Source organism: Ipomoea triloba, chromosome 3 (assembly GCF_003576645.1).
Source record: "Ipomoea triloba cultivar NCNSP0323 chromosome 3, ASM357664v1".
Lineage (NCBI taxonomy): Eukaryota > Viridiplantae > Streptophyta > Magnoliopsida > Solanales > Convolvulaceae > Ipomoea > Ipomoea triloba.
The window spans coordinates 1,427,996-1,452,076 of NC_044918.1; the positions used below are offsets into that span (position 1 = coordinate 1,427,996).

Consider the following 24,081-nt stretch of genomic DNA (forward strand, 5'->3'; position numbering starts at 1 on the left):
TGTGAAATTTCGATGTCTGATATTTGGACCAAAACCAATAATCAATTGAGTCCAATCAAAATATAAGTGTGGTATAGATTTCAATTTTTAATTTAGATCATGTGAATGATGTATAATTTTAAGCATAATCAAATAAGTTATGTTTAAATAAATAATGTAAATAGAAAAGATACAAGATGATGATAAGTAAAAGAAGATGATAATAAATGTAATCATAGTAATGAATAAATATGTAAGTAGATAATGGTGAGAATGTGGTTATAATGACATATATGTAAGTAGATAATGGTGAGAATGTGGTTATAATGACATATATGTAAGTAGATAATGGTGAGAATGTGGTTATAATGACATATAATCTAATAGATGATAGCTGATTCTGTTTTCAGTTTTCTAGAAAACTGAAAAATTATTTCCTGTTTTCAAAATGGAAAACTGTGTAGATAATGGTGAGAATGTGGTTATAATGACATATAATCTAATAGATGATAGTTGATTCTGTTTTCAGTTTTCTAGAAAACTGAAAAATTATTTCCTGTTTTCAAAATGGAAAACTGTGCTAATAAACATGTTTTCTGTTTTCTGTTTTCCAGTTTTCAAAATTTCCAGAAAACTGAAAAATTATTTCCTGTTTTCAAAATGGAAAACTGTGCTAGTAAACATGTTTTCTGTTTTCCAGTTTTCAAAATTTCCAGAAAATTAGAAAAAATTTCCAGAGTAAACACACCCTAACATTTCTCTCATATATATGAAATGATGTGTTACATTAATCAATGTGGTTAAACAATATTTATATAATATTAAGTTTAATATTATTAGCATACAATATTTATATATTTAGAAACAATATTTATATAATCTTTTCAAAAAAAAAAAAAAAACTACATTTAAAAGTGCAGCCTATTAAAGTCCTATGGCAAATACAATAACTTGATAGGCAAATACGAATATATGGGTGACATGTCATGAAGTCAATGAATGGACATACAATCATTTTTTTTCTTGTTTCAAATTTTGATATTTTAATTTTTGGGGTAAGTTTATTGTGCCTAGTAGGAATTACCTTGATTTTTTGTGAAAATAAGGAATATTTTCTTTATATTTTATTTAAAATACTGAATTAACATTAAAAATTCAAGTAAAAATATAGTGTTAATTACTATGTAGTATAACCATTGCATTGCGATGGGAGAAACGCCATGACGATATACGTGGGACACAACTCAACAAGACAAGAAGCAAGAATTAAACATGGATTAAGGAAGAAATAGATGAGGAATATAATCCTTTATATTGTATTATTTAAACGGAAACAATCAACAGATCCACAGTTGTGAATGACATGCAAACTCCCTCCACAAGTAACCCACACCATTACACCACAGATAGACACTTTATTAATTGCAGTCCTTAGTCCATAAAATGTATGCAAAAAATCATGCTGGGAAGAAGGGGAGATCGAGAAACTATGCAGTACTGTTTCTTCCCCCTTCCTCATCTTCACTTTCACTCCAACAGCAATTCAGGGTAGACCTAGGAGATCCACAGCTCACGGCGGATGAATAAGTGAAGCTGCAGTACATGATTGATCCTCCATTGCCAAGTGCCTTGCAGCTCATATCGTCAGACACGTATCCTTTCACATCCAGATTGAACACAGAGCCGAGCTCTGCTCCAGTAGAGTCGCTATGCAAAGCAACAGAAAAGTCTGCAGGTTTGAAGCAGGCCAACACCCTCTCGACGAGTGCGTTCAAGCTCAAAGTCCTGAAATCATACCCCACTGATTCAAAGCTTGCATAGCTGAAACCGTCTTCTGGTGTCACGTGAATCGTGGAGATTGCAGCTCCCTCGATGGCGTTCATTGAGTAGCCACAAGGGTCGAAGTCGAAATCACAAATCTCTGATTCGGGGAGAATGTCTCTAATGCCTGAAACTTGGGTCATAAAGGCTGCAGAACTTGAATCAGTTTTGTAAAAGACAGAGGCACTCTTGCTGTCCAGACCAGTCATGCACATTTCAAGAGTATAGATGGGGTGATCATCATCTGCAGATTCTGCAGATGCAGAGTAGACATGCCATTGCTGTTGTGGGTCAACACCACCCATAACATAGGCTTTGCTACCCGAACCAAGTTCACCAAAATAGCCATCGAGTACACTTACTTCTTCAGAGAAATCACGGTGTGGAAACGACTGAGCCCCGGGAAAGATAAACGTTCCACGAGTATACCTCACCGATTTCACTTTCAGATCAAGCCCATCAGCCAGCTCAAGGATGGGAGGAATTGAGAGAAGCAGTTTTGTGGTGCCACAAGTTTTGATTATAATCTTGTGTGGGTACACAAACAGGCTAGATTCAGAAAGGACATAAGAGTCAACTTCATCGTTTGCCAACGACGAGACAATGGTGCACTCAGCAGGCTTCAGAATTTTATCCAACTGCTCTTTGGACAATGATTGCAGGCCCTGGCCTTTGGGATTGGCAAAGATTTCAGGCTCAAAAAATGAGATCTCGAGCCTCTTTTCGTAACCTTCAAATCCGATTGCAGAGACTGGCAACGACATCTTGACTTGGACAAAAGGAGTGCTATTACAAATGAAAGAGACACAACGACAAGCAAAAAAAAAACAAAAAACAAAAAAACAGAAGTTCAAACTACTATTATTACTGAACCACTAATCGTGGTTATTGCAAATCACTGTAAACCACTATCAGGATGGCTTGCGGGTGCACTGCAAATATATAACAAAGAGAAGATTAGTCACAGAGTCCTTAACGATTCACTCTATTAGCAAAAAGAAACATTTAAAACATTGAACATCATAATTTGTTACACGGTAAAAACACTCACGTTGGAGTAAGCAGCAGATCTGAATTTCTTGATTCCACCGTGTGGGCGAACGTCCTCAACAGTGTATCCAAGGGGAGCTTCGTAAACTAAGGAAATATTACTACTAGATTTCTTGTTCCCACCTTTAGTCTCCATTAATAAATCATTCACGCTTACCTACCACATCAAATCATCAGAAATATAGATACAATCAGTAAGGGGAAAGGAAAACAATGCATCATGAAATACAGCCAACTATTAATGAATTCATGCACAAAAAAAGTACAATCTTTTCATGCTAAATGATTGATTGTAGTCCTGAAAATCTAACTCCACTCTATATGGAAGAACTTCACCTAAGTAAATGAAGTATGAAAAAAGAACATGCACATACATTATCAGATCATATTTGAAATATTTAATTTCCAAATCCCAAAACTATATATCAGAATGAATATACTACAGCTATTTATAAAGCAACTCTAAAACAATAATAGGAACTATCAAAACCAAATATACACAGGAAAAGTATGAGAGTCACATATACAACGAATTCAAAGATAGATGAACAAGTCAATATTCTAATACTTGAACCATGAAACCAAAATTGCATGGTTTTTACGAAAAATACTTAGCACAGTGATTAGAAAAACACATTGAAACCGTCTCAAAACGCTCCACATTGGATCAACAACGGAAAGATAATAACATTAATAAAAGAACAGATAGCACGAGCCAGAATAACTCAGAGAAATATAAATTTCAATCACAGAAATATTAATATTTGCAATCAAACTTTAGAGCATTGCATAAAGAAGAATCAAGAAACGCACTTAGATATATTATCATATAGGGGAATTTACGACGAAGCCGGACCCGCTGTTGAGTCTCCTTCCACTAAAGAGCTTCAATTATTATTAACCCTAGAAATAAACAATAACCTTTCAGATCAGAGATCAAATTTACGTGCAAATTAGAGACGATTAAATAAAGCAAAAACGGAATTAGAGAAGCCGAACCTAATGACGGAAAAGAGATCCGAATAACAGCTCGAATTTCGGATCTCTCACTCAAGCAGTAATCCTACGAATAAATGGAGTTTATGAAGGGAAGAAAACGCGAAGGATTGATGAATTGTTATTAGAGCGTACAAGGGGCGTGTGGAGGAACGTATTTAAGGGAAGTGTGTATATATAGTCCGTTGGGATGGCGCTTAGAAACACGTGTGGTAAAAGTGCGGTACCTGAAGCACGTACGTTAAAACTACGACACGTGTAATTTAATGATGAAAATTGCTTGAGTTTATTCGGACGAATAAAATCTGTCCACATGGAATTGTTATACTGTGGAGAGAGTTGTCAAACGAGTTTAGCTCGTCCTTTTTTGTGTATTTTTAGTATTGAAATTGTAAACTTTTAGAATATAAATTGTATTTCTAAGTTAAAACACATCAATTGTGTAGGTTAATCACAACTTTATTGTGCTATAACTTAAATGTGGAAGCACAAATAACAATGAACACATATAAATCAAATCAATAAATTAAACAATATTCATGATCATAGATTTTTAATTAAAACAATAATAAGGATTGAATACCTTAATCACCTAATGATATTAGAGACTAGAAAACTGGAGACTGGAAAATCTTGTATATTCGTTAGAGTTTTCCAAGATATTTATAAGATGTGATGAAACCCTATTTCAAGTGGAATGAGAAACCTCCTTTAAGAATAGAAATCCTTTTAGGAATGTGAAAACTGCTTTAAGAACTCATAACCTTTTCTAACACACATCTTTTAAGTTTTAACCATTGTATTTTAATAGATGGAAGAATTTTGCCCATTAATTCCACCTTTATACATCACTAATTATCACCGTGACCTTATGGAATTATATAACCTTTATTATAAGAATCAATGATAGAAATAAATTATTTCCAACATAATGTTGTGTGTTTGCAGTATACAAATTGTGAACATTTAGTATGTAAATTGTTAACATTCACATTATGCATTCGTAGTATACAAATTGTGAATTTTTAAAAGGGAAATTGTGAACATTTGATATATAAATATGAAGAAAAGGGTTTTAAAATATGATATTTAAATCCAACGAGAAGAAAAGAGAAAATTCGAGTCATGTGTATCTTACACGTTCCTTAAAACCGATTAACTACCTCTCGATGGTGATAGGGGCATTGTAGCGTCAGTCTCACAGGATAAAACAGATGACGATGACTTAATGTTTGAGTATTCAAACAAAAAGTCTAGCAAACAATAACAATGGGTGAGCACTTTGATTCCTTTTTAAGGAAATGTTGACAGAAATTTCGTGTAAGAAAGTAGTTGAGAGAAGAAGTGAGCACTCAAACAAAAAGTAAGTTCGGCGAACAATAACAACATGCGAGCACTTCAATTCCTTTTTTAAGGAAATGTTGGCAGAAATTTCGTGTAAGAGTTGAGAGAAGAAGATAGCTAGAAAAAACTCCTCATATTTGGACAGTTCAAAATCTACAGCAAGAAACAATATGCCAACAACAAGGAAGCCTTTTGGGATTTGATTTGCACCCTTGTGCGCTAAAGATAGTCTCTATATATGTTATACAATTCAATGTCCCTCTAAAAGGGTCTTATATATTTAGTAGTAAATTAAAAACTCTTTTCAACCCAATGTGAGACAAGTGTTTTTACAAAGTCTTTCCACCTACATTTTTTCAACTCAAATGGGTTCACTTTGATACTCAATTTATCACTCACTCATTATATATTCGTTTTGAGTGTACACTATATCAATTTTTTTGTCACACTACGAAAAACCCAAATCTAATCTGACTCGACCCAAATTGAAAGTGAACCTACATATATCTGTACCACAAAATATCCACTTAAATACCATTTTAAGCTACAAATTACAACATAGTTTTCGTAAATGTGACCAAAATTCTAATAACCGCATTCAAAGGTGTCTTGCATCCCATGTCATTTCTGTCTTGAACAAAAGCTTCACACCCAAAAAAAAACAAAACAAAACAAAACAAAAAAACAAAACAAAACAAAAAAAAACAAAAAAAACTAGCCCAAACTGTGGCCTTAGGCCGAGACCGGGGACAAAGATCAAGGCTAAAACCTTGTTGGGTCAAGGCGTCCTCTTCAAACATCAAACCTACCTACTAATAGTAATAACATATATGATTTTGTAAGTAAAATTTATTTACACAATATATTTATTTTAATTTACTTTTGATCATAATTTTAGACACAAGATAATCTTTTTAGGTATTATAATCTTCAGTACCTAAAACATTATAATTGTGATGTGACTTCCAACTGAAAATAGTTTGTGGAATCTTCTGGCGTAATTGTTTTGATCACTTCTCCATGTAGAATCTCTGCTACTTTGCCCAACAATCTGGCAATGATTTTGACATCCACCCCCAACGTTTACCAGTAACTTCAGTACTCTTCTAACCCCTTTCTTGTTGTTGGAATTGTAGAGCCTAACATCTTTTTCGGGTGGATAAAACATAACTTTTATACTAAAAAATTATGAGGTTTAATTATTGACAATATTTTTTAATTACACCCATCATAGGGTTGTGTAATTTAACGATTATTAAATATGAATCGTGTACATTCTCAAATAAAGACTACGAGTTTTTTTCGTCATTAAAAAAAGTATTATAGATCCCAGATTCTTTTTGAGTTCCTGCAATTTGGGTCAGAAAATGACTCCAGTATATTCCCACAACCAAACAATTCTTAGAGTTGGAGATACCCAAGCAATTGACAGGTCATCGTTATTAAAAATAATTATTCTATGTGTTCATACACAATAATTTCCTGGTGCACATGGAGGTGTGATCTGATCTGTACAGGCCGAGACAGTCTTATCTCATCCCATGAAAACCCCAATCATCAATTCAATGAATCTATATGTGTTTTGAGCATCGTATTTAAAGATCACGAGTATAATTTTTGTTAAGATTCTCACACAAAATTTTATAGCGTGATTTACTTTTATTGTGTAGTTTGAAGGTTATTGTACAATTTATTTAATACAAACCCTCAGGTAGTAACGGAATTTTCGTCGTCACAAAAAAACATATAGCATAATAATATCATTTTCATTCATTTTACTATATGTATATCTAACTATAGATTACAAGTTATATATGAACAGATACTACGATGTAACAAAGTCTAGTAATACTCAAAAAAAACAAAAAACAAAAAAAAAAAAAAAAACTAGAGCTTCCAAACAAAGCCACAATCTCTTAGGGCATTCTAGCTTACATTCTTGAAATGCATGTTGTGGCTGCTTCAATTCATTCATATATATATATATATATATAATTATAATTACATAAACACTAATGATAATCAAGACTGATTGTGGCTGGCCTAGGAATCTTGTCTTGTCTCTGCTAAAGAATAATTGATGCCAGCCTTCTTTTCAGCTCCTTCCTGGAAACAGAAAAGTAAGGGATCAACTTTCATCCGACATTAATTAACCTAAATAAATGTTTTTGAAACAGAGTTAAAACAAATGTGTTTGGTTAATTATATTATTACCTCATGAGTTGTCTGTCGAGAGATGAAGTTGATAAAAGCCCTCGGTTTTCTTCAGCTCTCCTTAGGAGATAAGGCATGATCTGGTCCACAGGTCCAAATGGCAAATACTTGCTGACCTGAAACCCTGCTTTTTTCAAACCAAAGGATAGACCTTCTGACATTCCATATAGCTGTGCGAATTGGAGCTTTTGATTGTCCCTTTTGATCCCCAAATCTGTTGCCTTGGTTGCAGCTAGCTTCCCTATCAGAGGAGATAAAACAAGCATCATTGGTTAGAGGTAGCCAAATCCCGAACCTAAGATGGAATAGGTCTCGGGAGCCCTTTTCAAAATCTAAAAATTTAGATAGTCTGATTGTAACTAGGTCTCAGCCTCTCAATCTTCCACATAACTAGACTAGGACTAATTTTTAGGTCCTAACCTCCCAAACACTCACGTAATTACACTACAATCAACCCTCTAGATCACAATTTCACAAACTTTCAAGTAACTAGACTAGGACTAGTCTTCTAGGTCATAGCCTCCTAAACTTCCACATAACTAGACTAGGACCAATCTTTTAGGTCCTAACCTCCTAAACGGCCACGGAATTAGACTAGGACCAACCCTCTAGGTCGATTTCCCAAATAACTAGAGTAGGACCCGGTCCCAGCCTCCCGAACTTCCACATAACTAAACTAGGACCAATCTTTTAGGTCCCAGCCCCCAAACGCCCACATAATTAGACTAGAATCAACCCTCTAGATCCCAACCTTCCAAATTTCCACGTAACTAGACTAGAACCAGTCCTCTAAGTCCCAGCCTCCCAAAACTTCCACGTGACTAGGACCAGTCCTTTATAAGATGATTACCGACCTTGAAAAATTTCAAATTTAAGATCCTAAATCCCTTCGATTGTGAAACAACCCAGCTAATTGAGTCTAAAGTCTCTAGTGAATCGAGATGACGTTCGTGTTTTCGTGTAATTGGACTATGATCAATTTTCTACAAAGTGTATATTCACCAATCAATCAAGAGTAAAGTAGGATACACATACCAGATTCAATATTGTGGGTGGCAAGAACAACTGCCCCACCAGAGCCAGCAGCAATCTCCTCAAGCATGAAAGAAGCGCAATCATTGAAACACTTGTGAGTGTGGTGAATGGTGTGGTGAATCGGAGACTCAGCGCCCAAAGCAGAAGCCAATCCACTCTCACTCGTCATATAAGCGCCCCTCACCAGCTTAAACCCCATAGGAACCCCCATCTTCCCCGCCGCCATTTTCACCCTCACCAATCTCTCTTTCGCGTCTCTCAAGTACGCCTGAATTGTCCCAAACACCAGAGGACCGTCGTCTTTATAGTACGAAACCGCTGCAGAATATGTAATGTAATCAATCGCGGGTTGGACCGTCGTGTCCTCTGCATCGATCACCAATGGAACCCCTGCCTCCAAACACGATTTGCAGATTTTCTGCAACCTTTCGTGGCCTAATTCAAGATCGCGCTCTTCTTCCTGGGTTAGAGGCTCTGGGGTTTTTGACGTGTGGTATAGAGCGCTGGAGTCTGATAAAACTGGAAGGCTCTTTTGCTTCCATGGGAGATTGAAAGCTGGATTCTTGTACTGCCATCTCAAGAAATCGCTTACTCGTTTCAGCAATCTTGGAGGACAGATTGCTGTAATCTTCAGTACCACGAAACTCACCTGTATGTGTATATATAAAACGCAGAAATGAGAATTAATGTAATGAGAAACGTGGGATCTTAGGAAATAGTACTATTGTAAAAATCAATCTAGGTGTCGGCCTAGGCACTACCGCTGAGTTAACTCGTCCATCTCAATTAGTTTAAGTGCCTGCCTAGGCATTAGGCCCTCCTAGACCGTGGTGATTTTCCTTGGCGCCTCTTTAGGGGATCGGTTGCTTAGACACTCGTCCATCTGGATCAGTCTAGACCCCTAAACCGTGGTGGTTTTCTTTAAGCACCCGCCCTAGCACCTAACTCAACTGAGTTACTCATTCATTTTGATCGAGTTGATCGAGTTAATTCGTCTCATCGATAGCACAGGACCTATTTTTTTATTTGCTACTGTGCTGGTAAATAAAGGAGGCATGAATATTACTTGAATATAATTTTTTTAAAAGTAATACTTAGTAAAAATCTATTTTTAAGCTACTAACTATTAGGTCAAGATTGGAGTAGGGGCCTCAAAATTTTGGGACCTGTGCTGTTGCAGAGCTTCCATGCCCTAAAATTCCTCGTCCGACTAACGCCCGTATTGTAACAATGGGATATAGAATAGCTTACCGGCGGTAGCGACTTGGCTGCGTCGACGGTTTGAAGGATATGATTCATGCTCCGATCACAGGACTCATTATCGTCGGCGTGCTCCAACCCGTAATCCAGCATAGCCTTGAGGCCGGTCTCCGACAAGCCGGCGACGGTCCGGGCAACTTCCTCCAAATCCCTGCCGGCGCAAAATTGGCCGTAAAACGTACGCTCGACGAGTCCCATCACCGTTTCCTTCACCACCGGAATCTTCATGAGCCGCGAATTCATCACCCGAATCCCCACGTCGACGGCGGGCTCGATCGCCAGCAAGTGAAGCGCGACGGCCGATTTCACCAACTTCGACGTCCCAACCGACGAGAACAGCTCCTTCGCATCCTCAAAGTCCACGACCTTATCGGCGGCTGCGGCTGGCTCGGGCTTATCGGCGAAGTTGAGCGGCGGCACGGCGGCGGTGAACGACGAGGGAGCCGAGTTCAGACGCCGGACGAAACAGGGCAGAATCTTCTTCGCGATTTTTCCGGGATTCCCTACACGGCTGGCCATTAACAAATCCGATCTTTTTGATCCTTGTTTTCTTTATTGTCTCTGTCGTCCGATAAAACTCTAACAATGTTCGATGAACTCCAATGACTATTTAACGAAGTCATTTAACTTCTGTGTCATGCACCCCTCAGCCTGACGTGGACCCGAGTCGATCAATTTGATTGGATAAGTTTTGGATATCGTTTACGTATAATGGAGAACTGCAGTTTCTAGGAAACTGCAAAAAATTATTAAAAAAATGGAAAATTATAAAACGTCCTTAATTGAGAAAATCTTCTAGAAATATGTATTTTATGCTGAATTAATAAATTCTTTCCTATTTTGGGTTTTTTAACACTTTTATTAAAAAAAATTCAACTGCATAAATCTTGAATACTCAACACAACGCCCAATGTATCAGCGAACATCAGAAGATGAATCTCATCCAGATGATAGTAAAAAACTCTGCAAGTCAAACATAAAATTTGTAAGGCTCAAAATTATTAAGTTAAATAAGCATTTAACACGTTTAAAATGAGAAATTTAATATAAAAAAAAAAAACAAAGTAAATTTATTAATAAATATTTAAAAAAAATAATGAAAACCAATTATATATAAAAGTAAATGTAATACACATAATGTATTGTAAAATAAACTTACCAATTGAAAAGGGTTTAACAATGGCCAATGGGCGTGTGCAATGCACGATGTGTGCTCATTGGGCGCTCTGTGTATGTCTAATCTTGCAGTATAGTTTTTTATGAAAAATTACAAAATTGGGCACGTGCAATACACGACATGTGCCCTTTGGGCGTTTTGTGAGTGGCCAACCTTGCATTCTAGTTTTGTATGAAAAAGTCAAAAAGTCTTGTAATTGGACCTTCAATACTGCATTTAATAACATTTAACTTATTAGTATGTACCTTATAATTTATGTGTCCATATATATGTAAACAAAATTTATCAAATAAGTAATGCTCATCATCTTGCAATGAAGAAGATGGAAAGTTGGAGACCAACAAATGCATGAGTGGGGAAAATAATCGTTATGCTCTAAAAATATTAGAAACCAATAATCAAAGGGAAACAATCATGACAAGAAAATTCAGCTTCCAGTGGAGTGTGTTCTAAGAAATTCTTTGAAGTTCGAACTTAATAAGTCGTTTGGTTATTTAAGAACTCTAAAGCAGCTATCCGTTGCCAAAAAGTGTTACATTTTATGAGTGATGTGGTTGTCCTTTTTTCTCTCTACTTCTACTTCGTTAGGATTGATGATTGGTCATCCAAAGTTCAAAATAATGTTACCACCTTTTATGTATTAAATGAAGATTGAACTGCATCTTTTTCTAAAAAAATTACTTGGTTATTTTAAACTAGTAAAACAAACATAAAGGGTTTAACCTAAAAATTTAAGTGCAACAAAGGTTACATAAAAAAAAAATTAAATGTTAAATCATTAATTATAAAGTTGTTGGCTGTTGGATTACTGTCTTCTTCTTCTTTTCAACAACAAAAAAAAAATAAAAAATTAATCATTATTTCCCTGAAAATTAAATAATTTTCATTTAAAAAATAACAGGATTTCATGTTCAACAATTAAAAAAGGAATTAAAATTTAACAATTTCTAATTGAAATTAAAGAAATTAATTATACCCAGACCCAAATTTATTTAACTCAACCATATATGCAAGCATGCATATTCTGCTTACCTGAAACAGCATACAGATTCAAACTTTCATAAGCTTACATCAACAACAATGGTAACGTATCAAAGAAATTTGATGATTTGCAAAGAGATTTGAAAGATTAATTAACAATTGAAGAACAGGGAATTGAAGTAATATTACCAAAACACAAAACAAACCAAAAAAACAAAGAAACACAAAACGAAAAAACCAAACAAAATGCGTGGTCTACATGCGACGGTTAAGAATGGAGCGTTTCTAACTCACATAGTATTTGACTGATTAATCTTAATATTGTCCATTGTCATCCATTCTTCTTGGAGCATTGCGGCTATAAGTACTCAGATCCCCTGTCGGGCTTGTCAGTTCAACACGCAAACATGTTTTTAAGATCTCAAAAACCAGGAGTTTTCAATCCCACCATTGTTCAGCCTCAGCTGATGCAGAAATTAAAGAACAAGGATGAACATGGAACAGCTGAACCAGGTGATTAGTCCTTGTGCTTTTAATTTCTTTGAGCAAAACCAAGAGTTAAAATAACATGTTTTTTTTTTTTTAAATTTATTGGCGATGAGAAAAACCTGCAGCCATTATTTCAGGGTGTGTATTAGGTAATTCAATCTAGATTGCTCCTAGCTAGCTGATCGGTTCAAACCAGATACAAATTAATAGCCTGACCAAATTTGATTGGAATTGTCCCTTAAAACATGTTTTTTTGTGAATGTTACATTGTTGTAGTCGATCTTAGGCCCTAACTCACCCTCCGTGGACTAACCTTACAGAGGAACCCTTAGGTTTTCGGGGCATTGGATTCTGCTTTACTCAAGCCAATCTCGCTTCCGATTCGTCCTCGTCCACTCCTGCTCGCGTAGAGGCTTCTCACTAAGGCGAAACGCTACCCTACCGATGTCCCTCGGCAGATCGCTTAGCCCTGTGCATCTTCGGCGCAAGAGCCCCCGAAAACGGGGAAACTAATGCAAGTATGGATGTGGTAATTGCTAATGCTTTCAGGAGATGGGCAATCATGATGGCGAAAGCTAAAGATACTGCCCAGTCCGCCATGGAATCAATGCAACAGGTCTGCAAAGAGAACATTAATCTGAATAAACTCATGAGATTCCTAAGCTAAGACTTTGATTCCATGTTATATATATGCTGCTTTTTTTTTTTTTATTGCAGTCTGGTCAGCATGAAAAATAAAGTCATCAATCTCTCATCAAGAATTAATTTTAGATTTTTGAATAAGACAGACATCCTCAGTCATAGATTATTTCCTTAAAAATTTTGGGTTGTTAACTGTACTTTGGAATAAATTAAAGGAAACTTAATGTTGTGTAGTTTGATCTGTTTGGGTATGTAGTGTGTAGACGAGACAAGAAGTGTTAACATTTGAAACAAATTAAAGATTCTTATATAGTGCAATAATTATTGTGTTAAAAGTGGTCTCAATCTTATCATGAGACTCATTTTCTTCACAACGTGCTTTAGAAAAATGATGTCTGATGTGCCCATTAGAACACTACCTTTGTGACAACGTAAAAAGAAGGAAACAATAAAGCATGAATCTGGGAAAGTGGAAACTGGGGTCAGCAATGAGCCAAATGATCATATTTCTCTGAGTCACGATCCATATTTGTGCTTTTTTGGATGACTGGAAACCCACAACCATATGCATGCTTTTCCCTTTCCAGTCAACTGATTAAAGGGACACTATTCCCCTTCCTTCCCTCGTAAGAAATCAAGACTAATATACCCACAAGAAACTGTCTCACAAACTAAGATCCGCGGTCTTGGGATCAACAAAATAGTGAAATGTATACCACAATGCCACTCTCACTGTACCGCAACAACCCGGCTGCTCTGTCCAAGTATCCTTCAGAGGCTCCAAATTCTGGGTATCTGGTGGCTACTGATGAAGAATCTCAAGAAATGGATTCCTTTTGCTGGGGTGTCTACCAGCACGACAGAATTACGAGGCTGCCGTTTCCTCAGGACAGGATCTTGAAGGTTGTTCATGTGTCGGAGTATGACAAAGACAGTGTCAAGAAAGTCTGGTTCATTCCTGTTCTTGATCACCCTCTTTCCTCCAACCGCTACTATGTTATCAAAGCCAACGGCAGACACAAAGGGTAAGTGCCAGACTTGTGATTCAGACTCATTCTGCAACATTTATAGATCATTGAAAGTTGCAGCACAACCAGGTTGGTCTGGCTGTTAGAGCATCCCTATTAAAGAGATTTTTCTTGATCTTTCAGACACTTTTGTCACATGGGAGTGAGTGAGGAAGGAGAGAGAGTGTGTGGTTGCTCCTACAAGTACCCAAGTTTTTGCAGGCTTGTGGGTCCCATTGTGGAGAGAGATGTGTCGCCTAGGCGGGCGCATGAATCTGGCTTAAGGACCCAAGTTTTTGCAGGTTTGTGGGTGTAGAGAGAGAAGTGATCGCCACTGCATGCAGGCGGGCACATGAATATGTTTTTTAAGATGTAATTAAGAATTGTTTTTTAGGATGTAATCATAAAGTTAAAAGTTATGACTCTGGATAGGAGCTGTGAGCCTTCTTGGTTATAGCCAATAAAAAATGAATTACTTGGGTTTACCTCCTTGTGGTCCTGAATCACAAGGCGGAATTTACTTGATAAACTCTTGCTTAATCTTGCAGTTAGCTAAAGGTTGTGTTTTTATGGTGTAGGAGGGCGTACAGGTGCGCCCGAGAGATGTCAGTGAGAACATGTTGCTTTGAGAGTGATACTGAGGAACTGAAACCAAGGCAGTTTAACCACAAGGATGTGTATCAGCAGTTCGAGATCTGCCCTTATTTTAATGGCGGATTCTATGCCAGAGCCGTAGCGTGTGACGGCATACCTCCCAAGTTCCTGAGAAGAAAGGGATGGGAAGTTCACATTTCCCGCTCCTCCATTAGAATCCATCTAAAGGAAGCTCAGGGCCTCAATCCTTTTCACCCACCCGACATTCCCGAACTAAAAGCTCCCATTTCTTCAAAGCGCTCCACTCCAATCGTCATCGGAAAGTGGTATTGCCCCTTTGTATTCGTGCAGGAAGGAACAACCTGCGGCAGACAGGAGAAAGAGCAGCAAATGAAGAAATCTTTGTTCTACGAGGTTGCCCTGAAACGTTGGTGGGAGGAAATCTACGCGTGTAGCAACGAAAGCAGCAGATCTGCAGGTAACATTTTCATCGTCTTGTAGTTTAGTTGGAGTTGAATAACTAGAAGTTCTCAGTTAGTAGATACCTATACACAATCTGTGATTAGGTTTCTAGTAAGCTATTATTTATAGAGTTTATTATAGAAACAATCTGTGATTAGGTTTCTAGTAAGCTATTATTTATAGAGTTTATTATAGAAATGGTCCATCGAATATTGTGAAATTACCAGTTTGGTTCTAGACAATTTTTCTTGTTCAATTAAGTTCTCAACTTTGAAAATTTTAACCATTTTGGTCATCTGTTTATTTTTACCGTTTGATATCCGTTAAATCGTGATCAAATTCATAATTTCAATATAGTCAAGGAACCATTTCAGTCAAAAATTAATTATCGAAATGGTCTCTTAACGATAATAAAATTATCAATTTTGTCCCGATTTAACATCTGTTTAACACCACAATAAATGGAGGATCAAATTGGTTAAATTTTTCAAAATCAAATGACTTGGGCAAGAAAAGAACCAAATTAATAATTTCGCTATAGTTGAGAGATCATTTCGGTAATAAACTCTTATTTATATTTTACAATGCAGGCAATGTCGTGGCCATTGATGCACGCGTGAAGAAGATATTGACTTTGATCGACGGTGTCGAAGCTTCGAGGGAACCGAAAACTGGGCCCCACGACGAGTTCGTGTGGTTTAGTATTGTGAAAGGAGGGAATGAGAGGCGTGTGGGTTTGAGCTCCGCCATTGTTGAGCAGCTGAGATGGGTGCAAGAAAGGCGGGGGTGGTTCGGCGATGGCGAGGGGGATGTGAGGGTGGAGGGGACGGAGGAGATAAGGAGTGAGAGTGGGTGGAGAAGATTTGGTTGCTATGTGTTGGTGGAGAGTTTTGTGATGAGGAGAATGGATGGGAGTTTGTTGATTAACTTTAATTGTAGAAACACCCGGAAGATCATATGTACGTGGGAATAGAATCTGCAAGCTTTACTCGCATTGATGTGGTTCTGTTTGATTTGTACTATGTAGTTTTCATTCTAATCTTCATCTTGTCTGATACCATACTCCTCAGTAGCTTAGCTTGAATTAGACTATCATGAAGTAAAATTCTTGTCACGTGTTGTGATTATATTGATAAAAAAAATAGATGAATAAAAGTTGTGTAGTATTACATACACACAAAAACCTCAAAAAGTTTCAATAAGATTGTTCTAACTTCTAATAAACAAATAATTAACCCAACAATTCAACTAGTTGACCAATGAAGTTGGAGAACAATTCAACTAGTTGACCAATGAAGTTGGGAGATCAAATATAGAGTTCAATTCCTTATAAAGATGTATGAAATTGTCTCTATTTGAGATTGCACCCATTTGAGACATGCTTGATGAATTACCTACTCCACCAAAATTTTGAGCAATGATGCAATGGGTGCTTGGGATTAAATAATTTGAATTTAAATTCAATAATTTTCATCCAACAAAAAAATCATCATAGTATATTAACTAGTCAGGTGTCAAACACCTTTCACTCAGATGAGTGGCAGGATCAAACTCTGGTGGTGAGTGGCAGGATCAAAGTTTGGTGGTGAGATATTGACACTTTGAGTGGCAAGTGAGCTCTCTTTGTGGGGAGGAATTTCGGGAGAATCCAGGTTCAATTTCCACTGACGATTCAAACTCTGGTGGTGAGATATTGACACTTTGAGTGGCAAATGAGCTCTCTTTGTGGGGAGGAATTTCGGGAGAACCCAGGTTCAATTCTCACAAGTGACGATTCCCCCTGGCCAGCTCCCGTGCCTCCCGGAGCGAACATGGGTGGACCCCGGACCGTTAAACGGATAGAGAGAAAAACCCTGTAAATTTATAAAAAAAAAATATAAAAAGTATAAAACATATATTATCTTGTAATAGAGTTAATAGTACTTTAAAATAGAGTCATGTTAATAATATAATTCTCAAATATATAAGATGTATTTTTCAATAATACTTACGGTATTAACCAAACTGTGCAATAATAATACCATGAACAAATTGTAAACATTCAGTTGGTAAATTGTGAATGTTTAGTTGTGAACATTCAATATGTAAATTGTAAATATTCATGTAAATTGTGTATTTTGGACCAATGTAAATAGAATAATTTGCCCAAACTGTGTGGGTTGACCAAAATATGGGCACAAGCCCGAAATTGGCACATTTTTAGTATCGGCCCATCGATTGGTCTTATTGAAAGTCAACACAGGTTAAATAGCTCGTGTTTGAATCCAATATTCAAAATTTCAGTTTCCCGGCAAAGGTCACCGGAATGTGAAAGGACACAGGCTCTGATAGACGGCGATCCAGATTTCCGCCAGTTCGCGGGTAAGCTTTTTCCTCCCACCTCTCTCTCTAGTAATATGAACACGAAACGTACATTAGATTTCGTATGTGTATTCGATTTTGATCTAGGGTTGCATTTCAGACCTGTGCTGCTTATTCGTCGAACTTAATTCGTTTGATTAAGTTATTTTGCCAGTTTCAGCTTAATCAGGAGAGGAATTTGATTTTACCGTGTTGCAGAAACCTATTCAAGGTATGGAGAAAGTGGTTGCTACAGTCAGTGGATACCAGGGCACCGAGCGATTCAATCTCATCAAATTGATTGCCAAGGCCGGTGGAAACTATGTCGGGACAATGAGTGATTCCATTACACACCTGGTTTGTGTTAGATATATGAAATTTTGAAGCTTGTATTGTAATATCTCTATCAATTTGCAGCGAACAAAAACTTTTTAATATCATTGACTAAGATATTTGCACTTGCTTCTGGTGAGATAGTGATCTAAGGACACTTGTTCAGAACTTGGGATTGTCAGTTGCTACTTCTCTGGCATCCTCATCCAGTTTATCAGTAGGAACTAACTGAAAAAAATTTGAAAGTATATGATTTTCGTTTGAGAGGTTTCTAATATGGAGGTCAAACTGTCCTTTTATATGGCAATAAAATATAATTGTGATGAATTATAATTGATGTGATAGGTGTGCTGGAGATTTGAAGGAAGGAAATTTGAACTTGCTAAGAAGTCAAGAAATATATTCATTGTTAACCATAGGTGGATTGAGGACTGTATTAAGAAAGGAAGACGTGTTCCAGAGCATCCTTATACAATAAAATGGTATGCCACATTTTCTTCACAGGCTCTCTGCATTGTTCCGCTGCAAAATCTATTTGGGAAGAAATATGTGCATTCTGGTATTTAGTTTGAAATTTCATATTATTTGACGAATTTAAGTATCATAGTTACCACTGGATTATTTGAAAAGGAATGGTGTTGCTCCAATGATTTGAGATTTTCCTTGAATCAATCTGAATTTGATGCAAAGAAATTAACTTTATTGTTTTAAAAATGTATATATGCTCAGTCACAATTTTAACGATTTCCTATATCTTACTCCAACTCACAGTAAAACTATTTGACAATTTGGTATATAATGATCCAAATCGTACAAGTGTATGTGATCTAATAAAGGCCTCCTCTGCCTTCTCTAATAATCTAGTGTAGCTGAACCATTGCCTGTTAATTTGTATAGTCTAGCATGTATAACAAGGAATGGGTTTTTATTAGCAACTTATCTGATGCACTGCCGGGTGATTTACCGCTGCTTTGGGTTGTAACTGTATTTCAATTGGTATTGTTGCTTAGTAAATGTTTTTAAAATCAAATTTAAGTAATTCTTATGATTTCAAATTTTTTTTCTTTTCCAGTGGGCAAGAAGTAGGGCCACTGCTGATGAACATCACACAAGTTGGTGAAAGTAATCAATCCAGTGGGTGTAATCATAAAGAACCGCAGATTGACACTGAGGTTGAAGTGAGTGCTTAGTGCTAATGTTTCTTTGGCCAACTCCACTTTCAAAAGCAAGCTGATTTCCAAGTTTGCTTCACTATACTATTTTCATTTGCATATGTAGTATCCAGCAAACTGTTTAAACCAGTTAAGGCATTTCCTTATTTCACACTTATCTAGACACTATTTACTGCTCTTTTACATCTTCTGGTCTTCGATTATTTTGTCTTCTGTTTATTGACTCATCAGCAGAGAAGCAAACTCTTAATTGAGAACAGTTCAAACTTTATGAATTTTCTGCATGTTTTATGGGTTGCATTAGTACATTATGGCTTGCAGGCTAACCTGGAATGTAGCATGAATTGGCTCTATTTATTGAAAAGATTTGGAATTTTCTTATTTCTCCTTGGATGAGAATTAAACCTCATAGAGGGCAAGGCTTACCAATAGGGATGGTGCATGATGGGGCTTATTTGTCTTAATAAATTGGTCTTTCAAGTACCTTATCCTTGTATTCCTTGACATTGTTATGAATGTAATGTATGTTAATATCTGCTATTTGTGGGAATTACCTAAATGAAAATTTGATAATTAGATATTCAATGTAATTGATTATGAAAGTAACTTCAAACTTTTTTCGTTCTTTTGCTGACTTTGTTGTAGGAATATTTTCCTGATCCTGATATAGACAAGCCTAAATCAAGGAAGAAAATGAAAAATAGAAGTCTTAAGTGTGACCGTAACTTAAGCAGTAGACTTGATCATTATGATTCTTCTACATCAGGCTCATGGAGGATGGAGGTATGAAATTTAATGACATTGTATACTGAACCTATAACAAAGTTCTCTTCCTTTGAATATGTATTACTTTGATTAAGTGATTGGATCAACAATGTGTTACAAACTTGCATTCTTATCATCTTGTATCCCTTGTTATATAGACAGAGGAACTGAGTCCTGAGCCTGCAGTATTTCGTAAACCAAAGAAGGGAAGCATCGACTTGCCAGAAACTTCTCTTAAACGTCGTAGGCTGGTGAAAAAGAATATTAGTGATGTATTGGAGATTTCAGATTCAGAAGAACTGAGCCCGCAAATTCGGACTCCGCCAGAACATGAAAGTGCCATGCAGTCTAATAGCGCAAATATTGGGAGGCATGATCACACATCAAATAACAGTCAAACAACCAAATTTAGCTGCCCTGAGGATCACGCAAATGGGATTGAAGTTCATGGTGATACTGAAGAAGTGCTAAATATGACCAATGGGGAAACTTTAGAGAATGAAGGTGCATTGCCTTCCCCATTTAAATCTCCACTGGAGCAGAGACAGATTGTTGATGTACATCAGAAAGAAGATGAAAATTGTGCGAAACTGCCCACATCACCCGCACTCTCTTGTGTCATATGCTGGACAGATTTCAGCTCATCCCGGGGGTTGCTGCCTTGTGGCCACCGTTTTTGTTTCTCATGCATCCAAAGCTGGGCAGATCAAATGGTAGTAACCACTTTGTTTTTATTCTTGGCTATGCACATTGTTACTCTTCTCTATTATACAATGAAACTCCTGATACTTGGCTACATTTTGTTCCAAATGATTCCTGCTAATAGTAAATATGGTTGTCACAGGTATCACGTGGAAAAACTTCAACGTGCCCCCTGTGCAAGGTTGGTTTTACTAGTATTACCAAGGTTGCTGACGCTGAACCCTCTGATCAGAAAATATATTCACAAACCGTCCCGCATGATCGTCCAGGAACAGACATTTATCTTCTCCCTGATGGAGAAACATCGCATTTTCCAGCTAATGTAAGTGTCATTCTGTCCCTTCAATTTGTTGTCATGTCCCACTCAGTCACAGGTGCTTTTTGCACGCATTTCCCCCTTTACAAGACACAAGGGGTCATCACATAACATCATTTCATACGAACATGTGCTGATCTAGTAAACTGTTATTCGTCATAGCGGCTTCCCTGATCAGTTTTGTTTTGTTCTTTGGTATTATGCAGCCTGCAATGCCTCCAGTCTGCTGTCAATGTTCTTTTCGAGAACCCGAGGAGCTTCTCATCAACTGTCACGTTTGCCAGACTCGCTGTATACATGCATATTGCCTGGATCCTCCATTGCATCCATGGACTTGTATCCACTGCCAGGATTACCAGAGACGTTTTGAAACTTACCGTCGCATTTGGTAATATATAAACCATTTATTTACCATTTGGAAATTCTTGTTTATTTATTCCGTTTGTGAAAGGAATCTATTGCCATACAGAGTAGTATTACATGAAAGGGGTAGGGAATAATGCGACGCTTGGGGATTCCTAGAACCACTTGTATGCTTCTAAATATATTCAGTATATTGTCACCTTCCTGTTGATAAAAAAAATGGTCCTCTTTGGTAATATAGTTATCTTATCAGCCAATTTTGATTTATTTGATCACTATTAGATGTTTGATTTGGGTAAACAGTAAATATAAATGTTTGATTAATTAACTTTTTATAACAGTTTATTGTTATAAAATATTAAAATTCAAAAAGCTACTAAAAACAGTTTTTTCGATCAGCTTTTTGAGAAAGTTATTTTATTGTTTTGCATGTAATCAACTATCAATTAATAATTAATTTACCAAATGTCCAGTTAATACTATTAACTAGTCAAACTTACTAACCCAATTAATTAACAATTATTTATCAAACACCCTCATAATAATAATAATAATAATAATAATAATAATAATAATAATAATAATAATAATAAGTAAAGTGACCTACATCATCCTCTACGTTTAAAGATCCAAGTCTGCATATAATTTATTGTTTGGCCCTCAGTGGGCGCAGAGCATTTGGACTTTCCTGTTTGGAAGAAGTGAATGATACAACAAATTCTTTAAAATCATGACCAGACATACAGATAAACAAAGACGTGTCTTAGAAAATCAATTACATATCAACATCAACTTAGTATGGCTCATATAAAAAACAAATAATTTTTTTTGGGTAAATATAAATAGCAAATAATTGTATGATTATTAATTTGATATATATTGTAATTACTATAACTTTTAAAAATATGTTACATAAAGTAGATCAATAATATAAAAATTGCAGTACAAATACTTTGTATTTTTGTACTAATGTTTATTCAAAAGCTTAGCCGCCCACATCACCATCTACTGGATTTTCATACTTTTTCCTTTATGTACCATTTCATGCCGTACTCTACTTTCCATCTTCTTTTGACTCGAATTTTCGAACTTATAGCCGTAGATCCAAACATGTATATCTCCAAGGACAACTCTAATCACATCAAACTCAAACGTAAGAAAACATTATTCCTAATTTAATTGTTATAATCTGGTTCCTTATTGGATTATTAAGTATAGTAGTATTGGTACTAAATACCTGGATAATTACGTGGTATCTGTAGCATTTGTCGTTTTCGGCGTCCTTAAGTGGCACAAGTAATTGCCTTTCAGACAAATATTAGTCACATGATTAGCTAGAATTGACAAGTTAGGTGCACGTTACATGTTATTGATTGCTATACACTAATTGAGTACTTTTTTTTTTTTTTTAAACACGAATAACAAAGGATAATCCAACGTAAAATCATGATTTTAACGGATATTTTTCATCTCAATAATGCAGATTAGAGTGCATTAAAAAAAAGTGATGACGTCTGTTTACCCTACCTGTTCTTAATATTTACAATGCCTTGGAAAGAAAGGGAAACGACAGAAGAATGACTATGACCGCAATAAGCTGTTTATATGATTAAAGAAAGAGGAAATAATAAAAGCTAAACTGAGCATTAATACAGCAGCTGATTCGTCATTCTCTTAATCGCCACAAACATCATTTTCCTGTATTGTTTCTTTCTTCAAGTTCCAGCAATTAATTCCCTGGACCATTAAACATCCACCATATGTTTCTATGATTTACAAGAAAGCACACAGAAGCTATAAAAAATATGTTTCTATAATTTACAAGAAAGGACACAGTCACTATAAAAATTTATATTTTAGATGAATTTGTATTGTATCCTCAACCAGCAAAAAACAATAACGAGATATCAAAAAAGTCAACAGAATGCTTCTACAAGAAGGAACTTAGAATCTTATGGTTACTAAGGTAACTATTAGATCAAACCAACGGTGTTAAAGTTGCTACAACTAAAACTGAAGCTCCATCTCAAATAAAAGCCTAAATTGATAGTTTGATTTTATATTATATGCTCAACACTAAACACCAGGTGTTAATGATCATTTATACACAACACAAACACACATGTATGTATCTATATGTTGAGAGAGGGGATGAAGGAGAGAAGTTTTGATTGAAAGATTTATATATATATATAGTAGCATTAATATGTATGTTTTTAAGACTTAAAAAAGAGTAGTACAGTACAGTAGTGAAGAATCTAGAAAGGGAAGCTTTTGGTGTGCGGCGAATCTGCAATTTTGAGCGTTTCTTGGATGAGCTTCTGAGCTTTCCTGCTTCGTATTTCAACTCGCATGCTGTCGCTCTTCTCGATCTTGTCGTACGATGAATTGTTCTTCGTCTTCACGCTCCGCCTCAGCTTCGTCTTCAAGCTCACCACCAGCCTCTCCAGCCCCATCATCACCATTTCGATCTTAATATTACTACCTGCGCCCAGAAATAAGAGACGTATATACATCAATTATACAGACAACTAGACGGTGTTATTATATATGAATGTGAAAATATGTGTGTATAAAAGTACCTGGGAGATGGTTTGTTAGGAAGAAGAAGAAGGAGGCTAAGCGAGAGTGATGTTTTTTATAGGGCGATTGAAGTGTCGTAAGAGAGTTTAAATAGGTGGGTGGGTGTGTAATTGGTATGACCACGTTTGACTCCCACGTTGGTGGACTCGTGTGTGGTGCGGATTTCTCCATATAAAAATCCCCAACTTATCACCCAAAGTGTCTGGGTGGGTGAAGCATAATTGTCGTATTTGTATAAACTCAGTTTAAACTCAATGGGGTAGCTCAAGTGGTAAGTGATCCCTCTTTGTGGGGAAGAATTTCGGGAGAGCTTAAATTTGATTCCCACAAGTGACAATTTTCCTGGGCCAGCTCCAATGCCTCTAGGAGCGAACGTGGGTGGACCTAGATCATTAAACAGAAAGAGAAAAACATTGTGAATTTACAAAAAAAAAAAAAAAAAAAAAAAAAAAAAAA

The 24,081-nt window shown here is 36.4% G+C and overlaps 5 protein-coding genes across 6 annotated transcripts; 2 read left to right on the forward strand and 3 right to left on the reverse strand.

Annotated features, from left to right (window-relative positions):
• Nucleotides 1-1,256: 1,256 nt before the first annotated feature.
• On the reverse strand, nt 1,257-3,984 carry LOC116012516 (S-adenosylmethionine decarboxylase proenzyme-like). Its single transcript, XM_031252071.1, has 4 exons — nt 3,850-3,984; nt 3,664-3,753; nt 2,852-3,007; nt 1,257-2,732 (listed from the first exon to the last, which is right to left on the reverse strand). The coding sequence occupies exon 4, from the start codon at nt 2,562-2,564 to the stop codon at nt 1,467-1,469; it is 1,098 nt and encodes a 365-aa protein (XP_031107931.1). The 5' UTR covers nt 2,565-2,732; nt 2,852-3,007; nt 3,664-3,753; nt 3,850-3,984; the 3' UTR covers nt 1,257-1,466.
• Nucleotides 3,985-6,963: 2,979 nt separating this feature from the next.
• LOC116013574 (proline dehydrogenase 1, mitochondrial-like) lies at nt 6,964-10,294 on the reverse strand. Its single transcript, XM_031253405.1, has 4 exons — nt 9,691-10,294; nt 8,440-9,088; nt 7,405-7,645; nt 6,964-7,296 (listed from the first exon to the last, which is right to left on the reverse strand). Exons 1-4 carry the CDS (start codon nt 10,216-10,218, stop codon nt 7,257-7,259), a joined length of 1,458 nt encoding a protein of 485 aa, XP_031109265.1. The 5' UTR covers nt 10,219-10,294; the 3' UTR covers nt 6,964-7,256.
• A 3,342-nt stretch (nt 10,295-13,636) lies between these two features.
• Nucleotides 13,637-16,224, forward strand: LOC116013841. 2 transcript variants are annotated; one of them, XM_031253791.1, is made up of 3 exons: nt 13,637-14,013; nt 14,586-15,067; nt 15,642-16,224. In XM_031253791.1, exons 1-3 carry the CDS (start codon nt 13,697-13,699, stop codon nt 16,022-16,024), a joined length of 1,182 nt encoding a protein of 393 aa, XP_031109651.1. In that variant the 5' UTR covers nt 13,637-13,696; the 3' UTR covers nt 16,025-16,224. The 2 variants fall into 2 exon arrangements, with proteins under 2 accessions (XP_031109651.1, XP_031109650.1); XM_031253790.1 differs by having other exon boundaries at nt 13,638-14,013; nt 14,574-15,067.
• A 1,058-nt stretch (nt 16,225-17,282) lies between these two features.
• Nucleotides 17,283-21,278, forward strand: LOC116014151. Its single transcript, XM_031254154.1, has 8 exons — nt 17,283-17,412; nt 17,611-17,748; nt 18,070-18,206; nt 18,797-18,902; nt 19,542-19,679; nt 19,820-20,374; nt 20,506-20,685; nt 20,886-21,278. Exons 2-8 carry the CDS (start codon nt 17,626-17,628, stop codon nt 21,069-21,071), a joined length of 1,425 nt encoding a protein of 474 aa, XP_031110014.1. The 5' UTR covers nt 17,283-17,412; nt 17,611-17,625; the 3' UTR covers nt 21,072-21,278.
• A 1,807-nt stretch (nt 21,279-23,085) lies between these two features.
• Nucleotides 23,086-23,811, reverse strand: LOC116014024. Its single transcript, XM_031254008.1, has 2 exons — nt 23,625-23,811; nt 23,086-23,527 (listed from the first exon to the last, which is right to left on the reverse strand). Exons 1-2 carry the CDS (start codon nt 23,794-23,796, stop codon nt 23,301-23,303), a joined length of 399 nt encoding a protein of 132 aa, XP_031109868.1. The 5' UTR covers nt 23,797-23,811; the 3' UTR covers nt 23,086-23,300.
• Nucleotides 23,812-24,081: the final 270 nt, after the last annotated feature.